The sequence below is a fragment of the Drosophila montana genome, unplaced genomic scaffold (genome assembly GCF_035044405.1).
Source record: "Drosophila montana isolate Dmon_TW-CO22-7 unplaced genomic scaffold, ASM3504440v1 contig_3003_1, whole genome shotgun sequence".
NCBI classification, from domain to species: domain Eukaryota; kingdom Metazoa; phylum Arthropoda; class Insecta; order Diptera; family Drosophilidae; genus Drosophila; species Drosophila montana.
The window spans coordinates 198,992-217,796 of record NW_026997879.1 but is presented as its reverse complement, the minus strand read 5'-3'; the positions used below and the strand labels follow the sequence as shown (position 1 = coordinate 217,796).

At 41.0% G+C, this 18,805-nt stretch overlaps 5 protein-coding genes across 14 annotated transcripts; 3 read left to right on the top strand and 2 right to left on the bottom strand.

Annotated features, from left to right (window-relative positions):
- Position 1: 1 nt before the first annotated feature.
- On the top strand, positions 2-8,225 carry l(3)77CDf (phosphatidylserine synthase 1 homolog l(3)77CDf). Of its 2 annotated transcripts, XM_064684961.1 has the most exons (7): positions 2-664; positions 1,635-1,893; positions 1,971-2,536; positions 2,599-2,809; positions 2,879-2,960; positions 3,287-3,340; positions 8,215-8,225. In XM_064684961.1, exons 1-6 carry the CDS (start codon positions 360-362, stop codon positions 3,322-3,324), a joined length of 1,461 nt encoding a protein of 486 aa, XP_064541031.1. In that variant the 5' UTR covers positions 2-359; the 3' UTR covers positions 3,325-3,340; positions 8,215-8,225. The 2 variants fall into 2 exon arrangements, with proteins under 2 accessions (XP_064541031.1, XP_064541030.1); XM_064684960.1 differs by lacking the exon at positions 8,215-8,225 and having other exon boundaries at positions 3,287-3,455.
- LOC135430347 (vesicle transport protein SFT2A) lies at positions 3,542-4,633 on the bottom strand. The gene is made up of 4 exons (XM_064684984.1): positions 4,446-4,633; positions 4,071-4,240; positions 3,887-4,004; positions 3,542-3,800 (listed from the first exon to the last, which is right to left on the bottom strand). The coding sequence occupies exons 1-4, from the start codon at positions 4,515-4,517 to the stop codon at positions 3,669-3,671; spliced, it is 492 nt and encodes a 163-aa protein (XP_064541054.1). The 5' UTR covers positions 4,518-4,633; the 3' UTR covers positions 3,542-3,668.
- Positions 4,744-5,982, top strand: mTerf3 (mitochondrial transcription termination factor 3). Its single transcript, XM_064684969.1, has 2 exons — positions 4,744-5,570; positions 5,629-5,982. The coding sequence occupies exons 1-2, from the start codon at positions 4,772-4,774 to the stop codon at positions 5,904-5,906; spliced, it is 1,077 nt and encodes a 358-aa protein (XP_064541039.1). The 5' UTR covers positions 4,744-4,771; the 3' UTR covers positions 5,907-5,982.
- BNIP3 lies at positions 6,015-10,228 on the top strand. 4 transcript variants are annotated; one of them, XM_064684981.1, is made up of 5 exons: positions 6,015-6,143; positions 8,633-8,904; positions 8,980-9,056; positions 9,176-9,343; positions 9,409-10,228. In XM_064684981.1, the coding sequence occupies exons 2-5, from the start codon at positions 8,665-8,667 to the stop codon at positions 9,458-9,460; spliced, it is 537 nt and encodes a 178-aa protein (XP_064541051.1). In that variant the 5' UTR covers positions 6,015-6,143; positions 8,633-8,664; the 3' UTR covers positions 9,461-10,228. The 4 variants fall into 4 exon arrangements, with proteins under 4 accessions (XP_064541051.1, XP_064541050.1, XP_064541048.1 ...); XM_064684980.1 differs by having other exon boundaries at positions 6,083-6,286; XM_064684978.1 differs by having other exon boundaries at positions 6,085-6,581.
- An 865-nt stretch (positions 10,229-11,093) lies between these two features.
- On the bottom strand, positions 11,094-18,772 carry LOC135430328 (uncharacterized). Of its 6 annotated transcripts, none has more exons than XM_064684947.1 (5): positions 17,478-18,641; positions 14,256-15,068; positions 12,766-13,205; positions 11,972-12,520; positions 11,094-11,846 (listed from the first exon to the last, which is right to left on the bottom strand). In XM_064684947.1, exons 1-5 carry the CDS (start codon positions 18,409-18,411, stop codon positions 11,253-11,255), a joined length of 3,330 nt encoding a protein of 1,109 aa, XP_064541017.1. In that variant the 5' UTR covers positions 18,412-18,641; the 3' UTR covers positions 11,094-11,252. The 6 variants fall into 6 exon arrangements, with proteins under 6 accessions (XP_064541017.1, XP_064541019.1, XP_064541018.1 ...); XM_064684949.1 differs by lacking the exon at positions 17,478-18,641 and adding an exon at positions 15,429-15,582; XM_064684948.1 differs by lacking the exon at positions 17,478-18,641 and adding an exon at positions 15,143-15,268.
- Positions 18,773-18,805: the final 33 nt, after the last annotated feature.

Sequence of the window (18,805 nt, the reverse complement as noted above, 5' to 3'; positions counted from 1 at the left end):
AATGTAGTTGCTGCCCGGCAAGTGTCAGATTAGCAGGTTTCTTTGCTCTCTCCGCTCTTCACGCGGCCGCGCAGCATGCTTATTAATTAACAACAGTGCAAACATTGATGCCGAAATCATCAGATAAAACATTGATCAACTGAAGTTAACAACTGTTATACACAGCAGGCGCTGCTGCCGGCTAGCAAAAAGCTAAAAATTCGGCGTCTTGGACAGCGGAGCATCTCAAAAACCGTGGAACGAATGTTGCGCAACCCTTTGCTCTGCCCGCATGCTAACATAACAACATTATCAGCCGAATCACGCCATCAACAAAGACGCAGGCTAACACTGATAATTGTATTTCGTGTTGCACAGACATGAAGAAACGCTCAAATTCACGTGGCACACCGACGGCCGGCGATGGGGAAGAGGAGCGTGCCAACTCCGGTGGTGACCAGAGCACCGCATCCACAAAGTACATATCCGGTGCGGCCAGTGCGCCGGCCACACCAATCAAACGCAACGATAATGGTAAAAGGCGCAAAGAAGAAATTGCCCAGACTTTCGTCATTGTCAACGAGCGACCGGTGGATGACATTTCCTTGGATTTCTTCTACAAGCCGCACACCATCACCCTTCTGGCCGTCTCAGTGCTGGCGGTCATGTATTTCGCCTTTGTCAGGTAAGAGACCAGAGAACTTGGAGATTAGTGCGCCAGTCGCGCACATTTATCGATCTTTCTATTTTTGGTTAAGCTGACCGCTAGGCGTCCACATTAACATTAACTTGGCCAACTGACCGTCAAATAGCAATTGTTGCGCCTCGGCGACATGTGCCAGTCAACCTTGGCTGACTTTTTAAGCACTTTCGAAATTGAGAAAACGAAATTGTCATTGTTAGTATATAGGGATGGGCGCGTGAGCACGAGAATTCCAAGCACGATAATGCTACCAATGTTTCGTTGTCATTCTAAAATGAATTGAAAATAATTTAATGAAATCTCTAGTTTCGGATCTACAGATGCTTTTCCAAACAATTTTCCTCTATTTATTTATTAAAAAAGTAAAAGTTCTATATATTGATGGGAGGAGCACGTGTCTCAATGTAAATAATATATTTCCAAATTGAATGTATTTTTTTTTTACATTAAATATTTAACCAATCAATAAAAAATAATGTAAAAATGACAGCAATAGCGAAGAACAAAGTATAGAGAAAAAAAGTCTAAGTTCCAGTTTTAGTACATTTCTACCACATGTGAGATATTTTGTCAAATTGGATAAGTTTATTACTTATTGTCCCTTAAAAGTACTCTTGCAATAGTTCTTATCGCTTACATTTCGTACTTTTCAAAATCACGTCGTGTCATCACGATCATCTCTAATTTAGAATAGAGCACAACTGAACGAACACGTTACTGATCGCGTTGCCAAATGTGTCGACAGGGTTATTGAAGAGCCGCCTCATGGTTCTGAAATAAATCTCGTTTTTATCAACAATACACACACAATCATTTCGATTTCATACAAAAGGTCACTTAACTCTGGGCACAGGCCGGTTCAAAGTCCGGCGCTGATTAGAGAAGCAAATCGGAAAATATAACGAAAACTAAAAATCATTATATTGACTACATAATTTAATTACATTCCCAGGAACGAGGCTAACATAGATGATAATCTTTGGTCGGGACTGTTATGCATTGTTTTCTTCTTTCTGATTATTTCGGTAATCGCATTTCCAAATGGACCATTCACACGACCTCATCCTGCAGTATGGCGCATCCTATTTGGCTGTTCCGTCTTGTATTTACTTATGCTGCAATTTCTCATGTTCCAAAACTATTCGACAATACGAAGTATATTCTATTGGCTGGACCCAAAGTTAAAGAACTTTCACATAGATATGGAGAAGGTAAGTAGAATCATATCAATAACATAATACATAATACATAAACCTTAATAGATTAATAAACAATTTTTTTTTGACAGGAATACGGCGTTAATTGCTCGGACATAAGCTGGGAACGGGTTAAGGGTCATTTGGATGTATTCGCCTGGGGACACTTTCTAGGCTGGGCCTTTAAGGCCATACTCATACGCCACATGGGCATTCTCTGGGCCATCTCGGTGATGTGGGAAATAACAGAGATCACCTTTGCCCATCTGTTGCCCAACTTTATTGAATGCTGGTGGGATGCGCTCATCTTGGATGTTATCATTTGCAATGGCCTTGGCATTTGGGTGGGCCTCAAGATATGCCAAATACTTGAGATGCGCGAATACAAATGGGCCAGCATTAAGGATATATCAACAACCACAGGAAAAATTAAGCGTGCCATGCTGCAGTTTACACCAGAGAGCTGGTCAGCCATACGCTGGCTGGATCCCAAGTCGACGGCAATGCGATTTGCTGCAGTTATCCAGTTGGTCATATTCTGGCAGGTCACCGAACTGAACACGTTCTTCTTGAAGCACATTTTCGAGATGCCGCCCGATCATTTTATTGTTGTTGGACGTTTAATATTCATAGGACTTTTTGTGGCGCCCTCGGTTAGGTACGTGATATCAAATCATTGAACTGTTTGTTTTTCTATTCAATTATTTTGTATTTTTTTAGGCAATATTATGTATACGTCACCGACACGCGCTGCAAACGTGTCGGAACCCAGTGTTGGGTTTACGGCGCTATTATGGTCTCCGAGGCCATTCTCTGCATTAAGAATGGCAAGGAGTTGTTTGAGCGCACGCAAGCCATCAACATTGTGCTCTGGCTGACCGTGCAGGTGCTAATATCGGTGTCATTCGTCTACGTAGCTGTCTGGTGGCAGGTAAGTGCAAACCAAAAGGTAAACCCACTTTTCTAGCATAATATATATCAATATTTGTACTTTCAACAGCAACGTCAACTGAAAAAGGTTTCAACGATTCCGGCTCTGAGTAAAAAACAAGGAGATAGTGCGCAAAACTCCCCATCTAAAGGTATATCTAGCACATTTTTAGACTAGCGGCTAACTATGTTTTATAAACACTGCAAACACTTTTGTATAACGTTACGTTAATTTATATTTTTCAATGGTTTTCTGCTCTTTGTGAAAGCTGCAACTTCAACTCACTTCACTCTCATTTTGAACTTTCTTTTACTCTCTTTGGAATTGCATTCTACGTGTTAAGCACATGTGCCACGAAGTAAATCCATTGATGGGCCTAGCACAGCGCACTACGAAATTAAAATTAAAATAGTCTAACTAAATTTACATTCATTTCCAAAATTATTATTTCAAACATTTTTGTTTTTGTTTTTCTAGGTAATTTGTCGCCGGCAAAAGAGAAGAAACTCAAATGAGGCCATTTTAGCAAAAACCAAAACAAAAAAAACTTAAAAAGCCGAACAACATTCAAATAAAAAGGCGATTCTATAATATGTACATACAATTTATGCAAACTGTACTGATTAAATTAAATTTATATTGTGTATGTGTATGTATAATTGATATTAAACCAACGAAAATTTGTTAATAAGCAAACGTGAAGCAAAAGAAAAAACACCTAAGCTCTAAAACTAGATTAATACAATTTTTTAATTGTCCACGTAAGAAACTTAAGAGCTATATAAGTAAATAATTAATATTACATATTACATTGTTTTCAAAGAATATTACTGAAACGTACTGTACAAAATACTATAGACTAAACCTCAAAGCATGCCGAAACTGTGTTTCTGACCGCATCTCGTGCGTAGGGTATATACGAGAGTGAATACCAGGTCATTGCCAGGGATTGTATGATTATGAATATAAGCGTGAGGCCGGCCTTTTTTAACTAAAAAACAAAACAAAGACAACAATTTAAAAAAAATAAAGAATAAAGATGATTCAACAAACTAAAAGAAAATAACAATATTATACCACAATAGCTGACACGAATGTCATGACAATGGAAACAATCACGATGCTGGTGGCGATCAGCCGAGTTTCGGCAAACATTTTCTTGATCTGCTTAATGGGACCCATGAGAAAGCACGTGCTGCATTCGGATAGAGAGATATATGAGCAATTAGCCAGCACATGCGAAATTCAGCTGTAAACTCACCTGGCCATAGACACCAGGTTGCCAATCGTGTAGAAAACGGCAAAGACAACAATGCCGCGATGCAGAAACAGGGCAATCGAGCCCAGAAAGGACAACACCATGCCCAATACAAAACATATGCAGAAGGCTTTGATACGGGTGCTCCAGCTTAGGGTTGACATATCATTCATCTGCAATTTATAAAAATAATAAAAAAAAAACCCGTTGATAAAGCGTTGAGTCACAGATCAGTCGTGTGATCGGGGTGGGCGGCGGTTTTGCAAGACCGAGTTTGCAATGATGAGGCCGAAAGATTGATGCATAATTGCATTTATTGAAAAATGTATATGAATTGTTATTTATTAATAAATGATAATTTAATTGATATGGTTTCACCTGTGTAATGATGCTGCTCTCTTCCTCCGGCGTGCGGTCCTCGCCACTTAAAACACGACGTAGCTTGTCCATTGCACCAGCTGTTTTGAATTATGCGTTAAGTATAAATGCTGCTAAAAATTTAAGCACCAAAACTAATGTAATTATGATTATTTAATTTATTTATCAGAAGAATACAAAAGGAAAAAACAAGATCGGAATGTATGATAGAGTAGGTTCTTTATTCAATAGTATCGATATTTCGATAAGAACAGCTGTCGACATTTTCGACCAACGTGTGGCCCACCAAACGACCCTTCTGGCAACTCTACCAGTCAGCTGTTGCCATGCTTTGCTCTTGGGTGCGAAACATAAGTAAAATTCCGAAAACAACAAAAATAACAACAAAATGTTATCAAATTGGTGAACAATTAAGATATTTGCGAACTCCCAATAGGGTGCATAGTGAAGTAATCGTGCCAGCTCCAGAAAAAGTAACACGACCTGAAAAGTCGAGAGAACATCACCTCACCGAACAAGACCAAAACCAAAGGGATGTTGCATTTGACTTTGGCAGCCGGGAGGCGCACGTGCCCACCTTTAATCTGGCTGCTCATGTGAACAGCTCCAATACACTGCAACAGCTACTCAGCCTGGGCGTTGATCTGCATAGCATTGAGCGGCGCAAGGGTCTGGGCCAGTTTGTGCTGCGCCTGGACTTCGAGCAAAATGTGAAGCCTTACTTGACATTCTTGGCGGATAACGGCGTATCGCCAGATGACTTTGGCCAAATGATTACAAAGAATCCACTGTTATTTAAGGAGGATCTGAATGATTTACAAACACGTGTGGCTTACCTGAAAAGTAAACGTTTTACTAATGAAGCACTGCAGCGCATTTTCACAAAAAATCCGTACTGGTTGATGTTCTCGACGCGACGCGTTGATCGACGTTTGGGATACTTTCAAAAAGAGTTTCAACTGAGCGGTCATGATCTGCGCCTGCTGGCCACCAAGGAGCCGCGCCTGATAACGTATAAAATGGAGCATATACGTAAATCCATCTTTACACTACGTGAGGAAATGGGTTTCAGTGCCAAAGAGCTGCAATCGCTAATCGTGCGCAAGCCACGCCTGATGATGATTCGTAAGAGAAATATGAGTTAATATTGTTTACTAATTAACTAACTTTACGACTCTTTCAGCACCGGATGAACTCGTCGAACGTTTTAGCTATGTGCACAACGATATGGGACTAAGCCATGCACAGATTATTCAGTGTCCGGAGCTGCTTGCCTCCCGCGAGTTTCGTTTGCGTGAACGGCATGAATTTCTTAAGCTGTTGGGACGCGCACAATACGATTGCCAAAAAGATTTGTATATTTCACCCAGCGAAATTGTGCAGGGCAACAATTTCTATTTTGTAAGAAGTGTGGCGAAAAGTGATTTGCAGACGTTTGATTTGTTTTTGAAAACACGTTAATAAAAGTTTATCCGCGCGCAACACCAATAACAGGGATGCACTCATTTTTTGTCTGGCAACGCCGCGTTCACGTTAAGTTCGGTATTCTTCTTCTTTTTTGCGTTTCATTTATGTTTTCGTCTTGTCGCATTTTTTGTTGTGCTTGTGGGCAGTCATCTTCGTGTTTTTCAACGAACCGTTTGTGTTTTCGCTGCATCCCGCAGCTTTAGCTGAACTACGCATTAGGTTTTTTGCTGCGTGCGTAAAAGAAAAATTGTGTATTATACTGGCACTAAAAAAAAGCGCATATTATTAATTAAACCTTCAAACATAGAAAAAGCGGCAGCTGTTACATTTAGCTAAAAGCACAAACAGTGCAGACGGAACAGGAACTGTAAAAAGTAAAACGCATATTCTCACGCATACACTTACACGACACAGACACATACGCAGACATACACGTAAATACATATGTGCAATACAAGGGCCGCTGTGGCAAAAAGTTTAGTTTAATCTGCATAAATTTATTTGTACGCCGCAATAACAACAAACGAGTTATCTTTAGACGACGTGTTTAGTACAAAAAACAAACTAACAAAAGAATTTAAACTGCTGTACGAACGTAGCGTACAATAACATACACAGAGAAAAACAAAATGTCTACGACACCAAAATCGACAGAAGATTTGCTGGGTGGTAAGTTTGCGATCGCACATACACAAGACTAGCGCACACACCCATACACACATAAAAGTATGTATCGATGTGGTGTGTAGGTATTTGTCAATAATAATAACAATGCAGTGCTGTTGGTATGACGCGTTGTTGTTATTATTGTTTGTGTATAGTTAAAAATAGATGTTGCTTTTGATTTGTTTGTGCCTGTATGAATTGTGTGTGTGTGTGTGCATATTATCTGTGTAACTGTAACCACATCTCCATTGCACTTGCCCATATACAGTTTCAAGGCTCCACTTTGTTATTGCCAGTCTTGTTTTGTTTTGCTTACGCATATATGTATGTGTGTGTTTACGTGTATACGTATTTCTTTCTTGCGCAGCAGCCGTTCATCAGGCGATGACAACAACAAAGACTCTCAACTTCGCCGCAGAGAAACAGAAAGCAGACAAAGGAGACTAACGAAAGAGTAGGGATTAGCGCCCCATTCATACGCGCCTCGCATTCTTTTATTTACAGTTGCACTTTATATATTTATCTTATTTCGCCTAATTGACGTCACGCGGCTCTTTGCGTATATGTGAAAATGTGTGTGTATGCAAAATTTCGTTTAAAAGCGCTTGTAGGAGGGCATTTGCCTTTTGGCACTTGTTGTTTGTGTTCTTGTTTTTTCACATAGTCCAGAAATTGCGACTTTAGCCTATCCGCAATTTGTGTGCGACGCTTGGTGCTCATTATCAAAAACGTAAAAGTGTATTACATATATAGCTTATATATACACACATATGTATATGTACATGTGATAAATGCAAGCGAATCTGAGCGCCAATACCTATACGGAGTCAACAAAAGGCGGTTCATTGGGCTGTACGCTTGACAGCCTCGGATCAGGGTTTAACAGCTGCGCATGATGCACACACACACATATACACACTTAAAGGGAAAGAGATAGAGACAGCAAGAGAGTCGGACAACTTTGCCTACGTGCTGTGAGTCAGCAAGCCATGTTTTGCTTTGCTACCCTTATTGCACCTATTTGTTTTCGCTGGTTTTACCATTTCCCAGTGAAACCTGTTTATGGGTCAGCTTTGTTATTGTTTCGATTTTGATTTACCTGTGCAAGACCCAGACAGCTACCTGTTAATTTTTGAGTTTGTTTTTTTTTGTTTGCAGTTTGTGAAAGTTTCTCTGCAAATTTTCAGTATAGTTTTGCTTGTCCATACATCAACATGATTAGTCTGCCACGTGAGTGTAAACATTTTAGCCCGTGGCGTAATTAATTGACAACCATAGAACAGTTATAGTCGATTATCAGCAGCTGCTGTCACAGTCTCATGTAATTTGCACGCTCTTCAAATGCAATCTTCCACGATCGTCGCCTGTTTTAGTTGAAAATGAAATTCTGTTGATAGCCAGCCAGCAGACACAACAAAACATGCATGTGTAATATACTGAAACGGAAATTGTGTTGTCTTTTTTTTGTTTACCTTATCAACGGGGGCGCACGCTCGCACACACACATATGTATATATATGTATATACATACATATCATAGTCAAACAAACAACCACAATGGGGGCGGCTTTTCGGCAGTTCTCCACGTTAAAATATGGCACAGTGCTGCCAGAAACAAAAGCAGCTACAAAACGAGCCAAAACAAACAATTTAAGCAGAGGCAGGCAGCTTCTACTAGCACGCTGTTCAAATGTGGCACAGTGCTGCCAAGCTCAAGATAAAAAGCCAAAGCAAGCTGTTGTCAGTGCTGCCAAGTATTTGTGAGCAAACAAGAAATACGCTTAAAGAGAAACAATATAAATTAACAGCCGACAAAGCTTATTTATTGTTAATTACAAAAACGAAGAAAACACATTCTGCCAATTCTATGAATGTGCAGCTGCTTAAAATAATTGTCGCTGTTAATTGCAGCGGCACGGCTGTTAATGCTTAAAATTTAAATAACGTTAAATTCGCCAGTTAAAAGCATGTGAAATCTATTTTTATTAGGTGTGCTTAGCATTGGCTTTTTTAAACATATCTAATATCATCTTTTCTCTTGTCGTACCTTACAGAATCTTGGATTGAACTGAGCACAACAGCTGCCATGGCTGGCATTAAGAGTCCCGACAGAATTACACCGCTGCCATTTAGTAATGGCGAGGAATATTTGCGTTTGTTGCGCGAGGCGCAACGCGAATCAAATCAGTCCAGTCGTGTCGTGTCCTTGGCCAGCTCGCGCCGTGATACGCCGCGAGACAGCCCCAAGAGTCCGCCAAACAGTCCACAATCGGAGCTGTGCCCGGATGATGAGCTGCGAAATGTGTACATCAATTATTGGACTAAGGTGAGTGCAGATAAATAAATGAAATGGCCTTGCCAGTGGGCACTTGAACTAATTATATATGCACAACCGAAACAGAATGGCGATAAACAAAATACCGATAATGGAGATTGGCTGCAGAACTGGAATCGCGGTGCCGATGAGCAGCCACCAAAGTGAGCAACTTTATTATATATATATACATACATATATTATTATATATACACCATTTTATTGTATATATTTGTATTGTTTTTCATTAATTCATTCGTTTGTGTTGATATTTTTGTTGCAGAGATTGGAAATTTGAGCGCTCCAATGATGATGAGGATGAGAAGAAGAAGAGCTCGGGTTATTCCATACGCTTAAAGCGTCTGGGCGCCAACTCGTTGTTCTCCCGCGAAATTTTATACTCATTGCTGGTCACTAATGTCCTCTCGCTGCTGCTGGGCGCCGGCTTTGGGTAAAATATAATCATTTCACATTTTCGCAACCACTCAACATATTAACATCTCGTTCCATTTATAGCTTATGGCTGAGCAAGCGCGGCATACTCCTCACCCGTGTGGTCATTGACTGAAAGACACCATAAACAATAAAAAATTGTAATCAACAATATGCACATCAAACCATTAAACCGACAGGCGAAACGAAAAACAGAACAATGAAACGTTCCATATATTGAGGAAGCAGTGTCAATAGCCAGCCAAATGTATTCCAGCTCACACAACACGAAACAATTTTAAACCTATTCATCAGATACATAGGTACACACTTACATATATAATAGCATATATAAGCATAACTATGTAGTAATTTGTAAGCAACAAGTTATAACGCCTAGGCAAGGGTTCAACAGATTTTTCTATATACACATCAATTTTATACAGTTTTTTATAAGAAAAAACACCACCTTCGTAAATTGAACTAAACTTAGGTTCGCACATGGAATACAGAAAAATGAAACGCGATTAAAAATATCAAGATTATTTTCTGTATTCATTGTGCGTTCAAAGTTTAGAAAACTATACAATCATCATTCGCCAAAAAAACACAAAAAAAAACAATGCATTCTAAGAACTTTGACTTTACACACATATATATACGTATATATACACACATATATTCATCTAGACATATTGTAGCTGAATCATGTAACAACCATAATTTTTTTCGCATCAGACATGTTTTAATTTTCTAGCATATAAAAGTGAAAACTAAAAAGTTCGGTAGGCAGGCAGCTACCCCGAAAAAAAAGAAATACACATAAACTTACACAATAGTTTTAAGCTAAGAATGTAACCGTTTTTATATTAAAAATATTTTTCAATATGTATTTAAAAACAAACCCTTAAAATGCATTTGTTGATTGAGTTAGAAGATGTTAGGAAGAGAACTTAAAGGCAATATATAGAATCGCTTGACTGCACAATTCGACATATGAATATATACAGAACTATGATTCACTTTCCACTTTTTTCAATTCTAATGTCAACAAATGACTAATAAACAATTATTTGCCATTTTCGTCATATCTATACGACATTTTATTTGCCTATATCTGTATACGGCTGTATGATGAAATAATTACATTTTATTCTTAATCTATATTAGATTAGAAATATTTTGAATTTGTAATTGTTACTATTTTTGGACACGATAAAGAAGTCATTCACATCCATAAAAGATATATATAAGTAAATGCAAATACTCCCTTTTGACTGATCTTTAAAAAGAAGCAGGAAATAAAAGTGCACTTCGATGGGGCAGCTTTATTAGTTGAGCGATCTGGCAGCACCATAAAATTTAAATATAGACGTTAAATTGCCGGAACTAGAAACTTTTTCGAAATACTAAAAACCTTTAAATTATATAACTACAAATAAAAGTCAGTTTATTAATTGTTTTTGCATAGCATTTAATTTGTATTAAGTAATAGTGACTAAATACTTAGGTGATTAACACAGTTTCGAAACTAATACATAGTAATATGGGTTAACGCTTTTACATATATCTGATAACTGCTGTCGGGTATGCTCAATAACACAGTTAATTTAAAACAATATTTCAATAATTGTTTGTTCAATTTCCTTTTTTGACAAATGAAAGAAGCGATCGCCACGTGATCACCTTTGATTTCTTGCTATTCGACAGCCATTCCGAAGGTGAATTAAGGCAAATTATTTGCCAAAATTAAGTACAGCACATGAGAGTATATATAACTATGTTTTATATAATTGTATATATATATATAGATGGTTATCTAAAGATCATATAACTACTTTTGAGCCTGTTTCGTAGACATCCAGAGAGAAAGTGAAAAAAGTGTTTTGACTAAATTGATGTGCCACTGAATTGAGCCTCAGCCTGGGCTATTCCTTGCCAGCGTCGGCTTCATTTTGTGCGGTGGGTGTGGGAGTGCTTTTCGATGCCAAGTCAGCCGCATCCTCTGTGGCCACTGGCGGTGGCGTGGGTGTGCGCAATGCGCGCTCAAAATCAGCCACCAGCTCATCATCCTCGTGCCACTGCTGTAGTTCGTCCGGCTGCCAATTGTCCAGGGCCGCATCCACATCGTACTGCGGTGATTGCAGCGATTCGCCCGTCACATCCACCAGACGAGTACGCAATCTACTCGAGATTTGCTCCAATTCCGTAAACTTGCGCTTGATGGCCTGGCCCAGCTGCAAATGGCGTAGCTCCAGCGATTGCTCAAACTGATCTATGGCACTGTCCACATTAGCAGAGACGGCACCAGACTGCAGCGGCTGGACATGGACCTCCAGGCCGCCCGTTACGCGTCCATTGAAATCGACAATGTTGTGCCAGCCGCTGGGAAATCCGTCGCTGCTGCTCCGACTAAGATTCAAGGCAGCAAATCCGATAATGGCATCCTCAAGGGGTGTCGGCTCTGTGCTTGTGCCTGCGCTTAGTGCTGTTTTCTTCCAAACCTTCAGAATGAAGAGTTTCTGCGTTTGCATGCGGATTAAAAGGGAAACGCATTAGTGAGGCGCAGCCAACTTAACGGGTACGTAGTGCTGCCAGATCGATTGAACTGCAACAGAAATTTAAAATATTGAAATTCTCTACTCACATTGCTTAGATAATCGACGTCCACCTCCACTTGGAATTTGCTGTGCCATCGCGGAGACGTCGAATGCTCCACAATGGGCGTGGCATAGACCAAACCCTCGTGCGACTTGTAGGTCTGCGAATTGCAGCTCAATGCCTGAAAGGTCACATATGTGCTGGGTGGTTCGTTGGGCGGAAAACGCTTGGCCGCCGCCTGTCGCTTGGCCTGCTTCTTGCCCGTTTTCCCGTAGCCCGGATTCAAGGGCAGCCCATCGGCGCCCACAATCTGCAAACTGAAGCTAAAATTTTTGCCCGCAGTGGGAGCACTGGCAACGGTCTTTGGCAAAGTCGCTGGACCTGGTGTGCCCAACGCATTCTGCAGCATGTCCAGCAGATCTGTGGTGCGTCGCAGCGGCTGCTGATTGTTCTCCATATCAAAGCCGCGCAGCTGCTTCAATTGTGCTATCTGCGACTCGCTGCCGATGGCCAGCAGCACTTTCAGCTCACCCAACTGGGCCTGGGTCTCGGGGTGCACAATGGGCGTCCAGCCATCAATGGAAATGACAGGCAGCTGGTAATTGGGAGAGGAAAAGTGCGTGAGTAAGTGCTTCAACCCTTTTTTGAGGAAATTAAAGACTGGTTTCATTTACTCATTAAATAAGATGATTACGCTATCCCGTTTTTAATTTGAAAATCTAACAAAACGTTTCTAGTCGGAATCGTCCGAATATGCAATACAAAGTTATAATTCCAAAACAGTTTTAGCAACAGGAATTTATTAGGGATTAGGAAATAGTTAGACAACTGCATGCTTACCTTGCCCTTGCATAGATGATTGGTAATGGTTGCATCTCTGTAGGCAATAAAGAATTGATGCAGTGGCAGATGCACCTGCCCACCCAGCGGTCTGAGCTCCAGGAGCAGCTGCTGACGCTCCACGCTATGCAGAAACTTCTCATCATTGATGATGGCGAACTGCTCCTGCAGCTGGAAAGCGCCATGTGGATTCATTTGGACGCTGAGCTGCTCTGACTGCCAGAAGGGCTGCAGCACCAGCTCCTTGCAGCCGCTGGCATCGTCTGCTGACAATTGTCGCGTCTCGCCGGCAAAAATGTAGCCACGCAGCAGACGCACTTTGGTGGTCTCGGCCATGAAATTGACTATTTCCAGGGTAGCTTTGTTATTGTTGTTAGCGGCTGGCGGCGGTGCTGAAACACCCTTTGAGTCACTGTTCTCACTGATATTATTGTTGTTGGCTGTAGAAGAGATGTCAGACAGAGAGAGAGAGAGATCAACAACAAGATTCCACAATAGATCGTATACTAGACTAGTTGCACCTTGAACTCCTGCCATGTGCTAAAAAAAAATCGTATATATATTTATATATAAACTGAATCAGCACTGGAACACATCGTTATCGCGTTCAACGTGGAGCATTCAAATGGCTGACGGCATCGCTGTCGATGTCTATCAACGAAACAAGCGCATGTGGAACCGGGGGAGCCATGTGCTCCTCGCGTGTGCCAAAACACAAGGAACTGAGCTGAATTTGATAGGGTGCAGTGGATTCGGGAACGGGAAAGCACAGTGGAATGAAAGCCGTGAAGATGAGTAATCGTTGAGGTTAAAATTCAACAGACAAAACTAACCCCTATTTAAATGAAAACCAACCCCATTTCTTTGGCATTGTCTTCCGAATAGAACCCATCCAGTAATTACCCCGAGTGCACTTCGATTCTCTGAGTATGTTAACCATTTTCAAATCATGGATCACGATCTCACTTTATAACAGTTATATGTTATATATAACAGTTATGAGTAAGTTGCGCAGGTATTTAACAGTTTTATGTTATGTTAAGCCAACAGCGCCATCTACATAACTTTTCGGATAAGCGATTCCACGAATTCATTACCTTTCATCCCACTGTGCCGCAACTTAAAATGTATTGTTATAAATAAGCCAACAATAATATGAATATAAATATTTTCTATAGCTGTGGCAAATGGGGGAAATGACATGTGAGGAATTAACATAAAAAGACGAGATATAATAGTTTTGTTTTGGTCTTTTGCAAATAAAATGAAAAGTTTTATTGATTTTAACATGATGGGCAGCACTTTTATAACGGCAGCCAATAGATCAAAGAGCCGCAATAGCAGAAGGGACATCATAATTGTGACGTCAGAGTGCAAATAGTTGTCGTAGTTGTTGTTGTTGTGGTTGCTGTGGTTGTGTAGTTGTTGTAGTTGGTGTTGTTGTAGCTTTTGTTGGTTGCACCCACGCGAATTTAGTCATATATATTCACCTGCGGCTGCTGCGCTGTGGTTGTTGTTATGCTTGTTGCTGTTGTTGTTGCTCTCAACTGGCGTCTCCCCATTGGCCAATGTCTTGAACAGCATCAAATGCTGATCGGCTCGCAAACTGATCTTGAGATATAAACTAGCTAAATGGAGATCGCGTCGCTGTATGGCAATACATTTGCACTGCTCCAGCAGTGATGCCTGGTAGAGCTCGACCAGGGGCAGACGTCCCATGCCCAGCATCTCGTTGAGACAGGTGCCCGGTTCGCGCCACCAAATTGTGAAATGAATGCTGCCCATTTCCTTATCATTGTCCCCTGATGGCAATTGCACCTGACGCTGCTGTGTCTGACCGAAGCGTGTGCATTGGGTCAGACTTTGGAATTTCTCCGATTCGAATTGCATAATGTGAAACATGGGACCGCGCGGGACCGAGCTAATCAGTTCATCGGACAGCTGACACTCGACGGTGAAAATCGGTCGCACTTCGCTCTGGAGCAGCTCCATGCGTTTGGTGCCCTCCGCCTGGAGCGTCAATGCCTCCAAGTGCAGCTGCAAGGCATTCACTTGCTTGAACAGCTCCGGTGTGGCCTGCTCTTGTGGTCCAGTGCCAGCTGTAAGCTCCTGTTCCGGCAGTTCCTGCTCCGGCCACAGTTGCTCCACTTTGTTAAGATGTTGCTGCTTCTTTAGCTGCTCCATATTTGGCTCAGCGGCGGTAGCAAACAGCGCTACCAGATCGGCATCCAATTTTTTCATGGCCTCCATTAGCTCGACTTTAGCTGGCGCAGCAACTGCTGATGCGACTGACTTGACTGTACCTGAAATATTCAATATATTCGATTATTAGCTATAAATGGGTCGCTAGCGTGGAAGAAGATTCCAGAAGCATTACAATTTATTTAATTTAGGAGGGGAGCGAACGAGTGTCCGATCGCCGCAACGTGGATTTCTAAAATGACAGAACAAACTGAGTACCTGCTGATATGATGCCGCCGCCGCCGGCAACAGTCGGCGTTAATCGCGGTTTATGCTTTGCTTGTACATTTCCGCACACACGCTTGTGCTCTCTTTAAAAGCGCTCTCACGCTCTCACGCTTAAGTGCAAAGGAAAGCTCACCGATGTTGTAATACTCTCAACTGCAACTTGAGTTTTACTTATCATTTATTTACTTACATACATATCTACTTTTCGGTGCAATTATTCATTTGTTTTTATTTGAAACATACAAAAAAATTTACATTCGCCGAAATTTAATTTTGTATTTTCTAGTATTTTATGTAAATGAACTTTTATGTTTGTTTAAAAAACAACCAGATCTTTAGACAACATTTTCCATACTTTTTGAATATCATTTTAAAATTCACTATAGAAATTCAAATATACAGTTGAAATAACTGCTCAAACCTCTCACTGCAACTAATATACACTTTTCTAAAAGAGTACATACATATATCAAGTTTGGCAACCCTCATTGAATTCAATGCTGAAGAATTTCGCATATTTGGCTTGACATTGAAAAAGTTCAACGGCAAATGGAAAATTTCATAGATTTATTTAGGTATATAATAAGTTGTAAGTTTTCGACCGCCGCATTTCTAGTGAAAATTGAAAGCGTAACAAAAAAAACATGATTAATATTGGCGACGTTTTCCCAAATGTTTTATTTGTTATTTTTTGCATAGCAACGCTACGAGATAAGAGTTTCTAGGTTCAATGACATAACACGGTGCAGATTCTAGACGTAATCAGTTAATAGCCAAACGTTTCGTAGCCCCTCAACTACGCCTGATTAAAACCCATACAAATTTGCATAGAATTAGGCGCCAAAGGGCAATTGAGAAGTGAAAGCTAAAATGCTAGCCATGGGAGAAGGAAAATGGTTTATCAAGGGCTTGGCCTATTGATTACAGCTTTGTGCATGACAATGTATATATGTACATATGTACGTATACATACATACATATATATGTATATGCATATGGGATTACCAATGCGACATGGTGTTTTTTATCAGTGTAGGCAAACAACTGTTTTTCTATCAGTGTAAAACAGAAAGGGAGATAACACTTTAAAAAAAACATATCCTCATTGTATTTGCATTTGGAAATCCAATACGCAGCTCGAAATCGAAACCAAATCACATTAATATGCGTGTATTCGATATCAAAACATTTTGCGCAAAGATTCTTAATCCATTTTCTTGTGGTGCTGGGCTTTTCCGTCATTGGCCTTTAAAGCCCAACCCAGAATGTTTTTATTTCTTTTTATCCACGAAGAGAAGCGCAGCCGGCAAACTAGCGAAGACTGACACAACAAAAACAAGCGTGGAATAGAGCATAAAGGCATACAGTGAGATAAAGTTTCGCTGTGTGCGGGTCACAGCTTTTGCTCTTGAACAGGCGCGAATTTGGCAGTCATTGATTTGGGCTCGCTTTTGGTGATAATGAAAATAAAAGAAAAACGAATGTTTATTTGTAAATTCCAGATTTATAAATAATGGTAAAAGAAAATTTCATTTGTTCCAGTACATCCTGGCAGATTCACCTATGCAGCGCCCTTTCCAGCGGCCCAACCCTTTAGCACTAACTGCGCTACTGTTTAACAGTTAAGCAATATTTATACGTCGCCTCTGTCTCTTTTCGTTAAGTAATTGGGTATGTATGTGTATTTGTGAGAGAGCCTGCACGTGTTTTCTATATCACGCTATTTCTGGGATTTGTTTTTCCGTTTTCACTTCTTTATTCGTATTCTTGGGATTTCTTTGGTAGACGCTCCGCAATGGAAAGTTTTGCGGCCGTTTAGTTGGCGAGAAATCGTCTGTAAACTAAGAGACGCTGCAAACCAAATGTTTAGCTATTTCAAGCATTGCAATTGTTGTTAATAAATTAAATTTGGCATTTAATTTAATTGCCAAGGCGAAGGCTAAACAAACAAACCATCGCGTCGCTTCTTACGTAAGTATCAACAAACTGTTCAAAGCTACTTTTTATAGCCACATATGATATTTTTATATTTGAACCTATGCAAAAATATATATAAATAAATAACATGAAAATGCCGCACTCAACCAAAATAAACAGAATGTGTGCGTCGACAGAGACGAAGCGACGACAACGAACTCAGCAGCGTCATTACGATAATAATCATGTAGTATATAGGTGAGAGAGAGAGAGAGAGAGCCCGCACTCACTAGGGAACAAAAAGCTTCGGTTGAAAACGTACTCACCTGAAATGCGCTCACCCGGCTGCGTTTGAGAACAGTTGTTGATGGTCAACTGATGATCCTGTCGCAGCGCAGCTGGAAGCGACGTCGGCGGTGGCAGCGGCAGTGGCGGCGGCACTGTTGCAGTTCCCACGCGAACGGCTTTATTGGCGCTGGCTGCGGCAGCGGCAAATAACATTTTAAAGCGCAATTGAATCTCACCGACTTTCAGCTGCTGTTGCTGTTGCACTTGACCCGACGTGCCACTACTCTCGACGTGACGATATAAAGCATAAATTTTGGTTTTATATACGAAATTGCAACCGTTGACGTTGTTTGCTGCGTATTTGCGCAGCAGCGGCGCCGGCAGCTGCAAACGTGCTGCTCCTGATGCTGCTGCTGTGGGCGGCGGCGACTGTTGATCGTGGGCGTGGTCCTTGACGTCGCTACTGGCGACAGGCCTAATAAGTGGACACTCGCGCAAGCAGTCTAAGAATAGCGCGAGGCTTTGGCTGCGTACACAATAACGTAATTTATTATGATAATTATGACGCCAATGATAATTATGCTGCTGCGTCTTCTTTAGTTGTTGACTTTGGCTGTGCCTTTTAATTTTATGCTTGTCAGCGCAAAGCTTTTTGATGCTGCTGCACGCGTCACAGCTGATGCTGACGCTTGCTGCTGTTTCCCTCTGCGCACCCCACCAGATGATTTCTGCTGTTACAGCACCAACACCCAACACCCCCGCACCGTGTTGGTACAATGACGAGGCTTTCGGTTTCCCAGGGCTTTTGTATAGGGACACTGACGTTTGCGCTTTGATCGATTTATCTGTTATGAAATTGATGCGGCTCGCTTCGATTTCCCAGTATGACAATCTATGGTTCTTAGAATCGGTTACTTCTTTTGCATTGCAATATTTATTCACATTCGGTGGAAGTGTATATTCAGCTTTCATTATTGTCTACTTGCCATTTTTGTGTTAGCGCGCCGCATTACACACACGAATAAACACCATCACACACACTTACACTACTATGCACACAACTACCGATTTGGGACTGAGCGCGTGCACTTTTTCACTTTGCCTAAAAGAAGTTGGCTCTTAAATCGAATTTTCAGCCGCTTGAGATGTGCGAATTTTCCGCGTCGCACAACCTGCACAGCTTGCTTGTAAGGTTGAAGGAAAACTGCAAAAGCTTTTGCCGCTAGGAAATAAGAATTACCTCAAAAATGTTTGCAAGTGTTGCCTGCATCTGTCGAAATGTGGATTTGTTTTGATTTTCTTTAGGGTTGCGATAGATGTACGCCATCTGGCAGCACCATTCAAGTATTGCATAATATTGCCGCAC

Bases quoted from the DNA above. Each gene is read 5' to 3' on its own strand.
- LOC135430347 (XM_064684984.1), bottom strand. From the start codon at position 4,517: ATGGACAAGCTACGTCGTGTTTTAAGTGGCGAGGACCGCACGCCGGAG. The intron at 4,241-4,445 runs GTGAAACCATAT...TATAAATTGCAG, and splicing joins AGAGCAGCATCATTACACAG to ATGAATGATATGTCAACCCT. The intron at 4,005-4,070 runs GTGAGTTTACAG...ATCCGAATGCAG, and splicing joins AACCTGGTGTCTATGGCCAG to CACGTGCTTTCTCATGGGTC.
- LOC135430328 (XM_064684947.1), bottom strand. From the start codon at position 18,411: ATGAAAGCTGAATATACACTTCCACCGAATGTGAATAAATATTGCAAT. The intron at 15,069-17,477 runs GTGAGTACGTTT...TGAATATTTCAG, and splicing joins GCCGGGTGAGCGCATTTCAG to GTACAGTCAAGTCAGTCGCA. The intron at 12,521-12,765 runs GTAAGCATGCAG...CCCAATTACCAG, and splicing joins ATCATCTATGCAAGGGCAAG to CTGCCTGTCATTTCCATTGA.
- mTerf3 (XM_064684969.1), top strand. From the start codon at position 4,772: ATGCTTTGCTCTTGGGTGCGAAACATAAGTAAAATTCCGAAAACAACA. The intron at 5,571-5,628 runs GTAAGAGAAATA...CGACTCTTTCAG, and splicing joins GCCACGCCTGATGATGATTC to CACCGGATGAACTCGTCGAA.
- BNIP3 (XM_064684978.1), top strand. From the start codon at position 6,542: ATGTCTACGACACCAAAATCGACAGAAGATTTGCTGGGTG. The intron at 6,582-8,632 runs GTAAGTTTGCGA...CGTACCTTACAG, and splicing joins GACAGAAGATTTGCTGGGTG to AATCTTGGATTGAACTGAGC. The intron at 9,344-9,408 runs GTAAAATATAAT...TTCCATTTATAG, and splicing joins CTGCTGGGCGCCGGCTTTGG to CTTATGGCTGAGCAAGCGCG.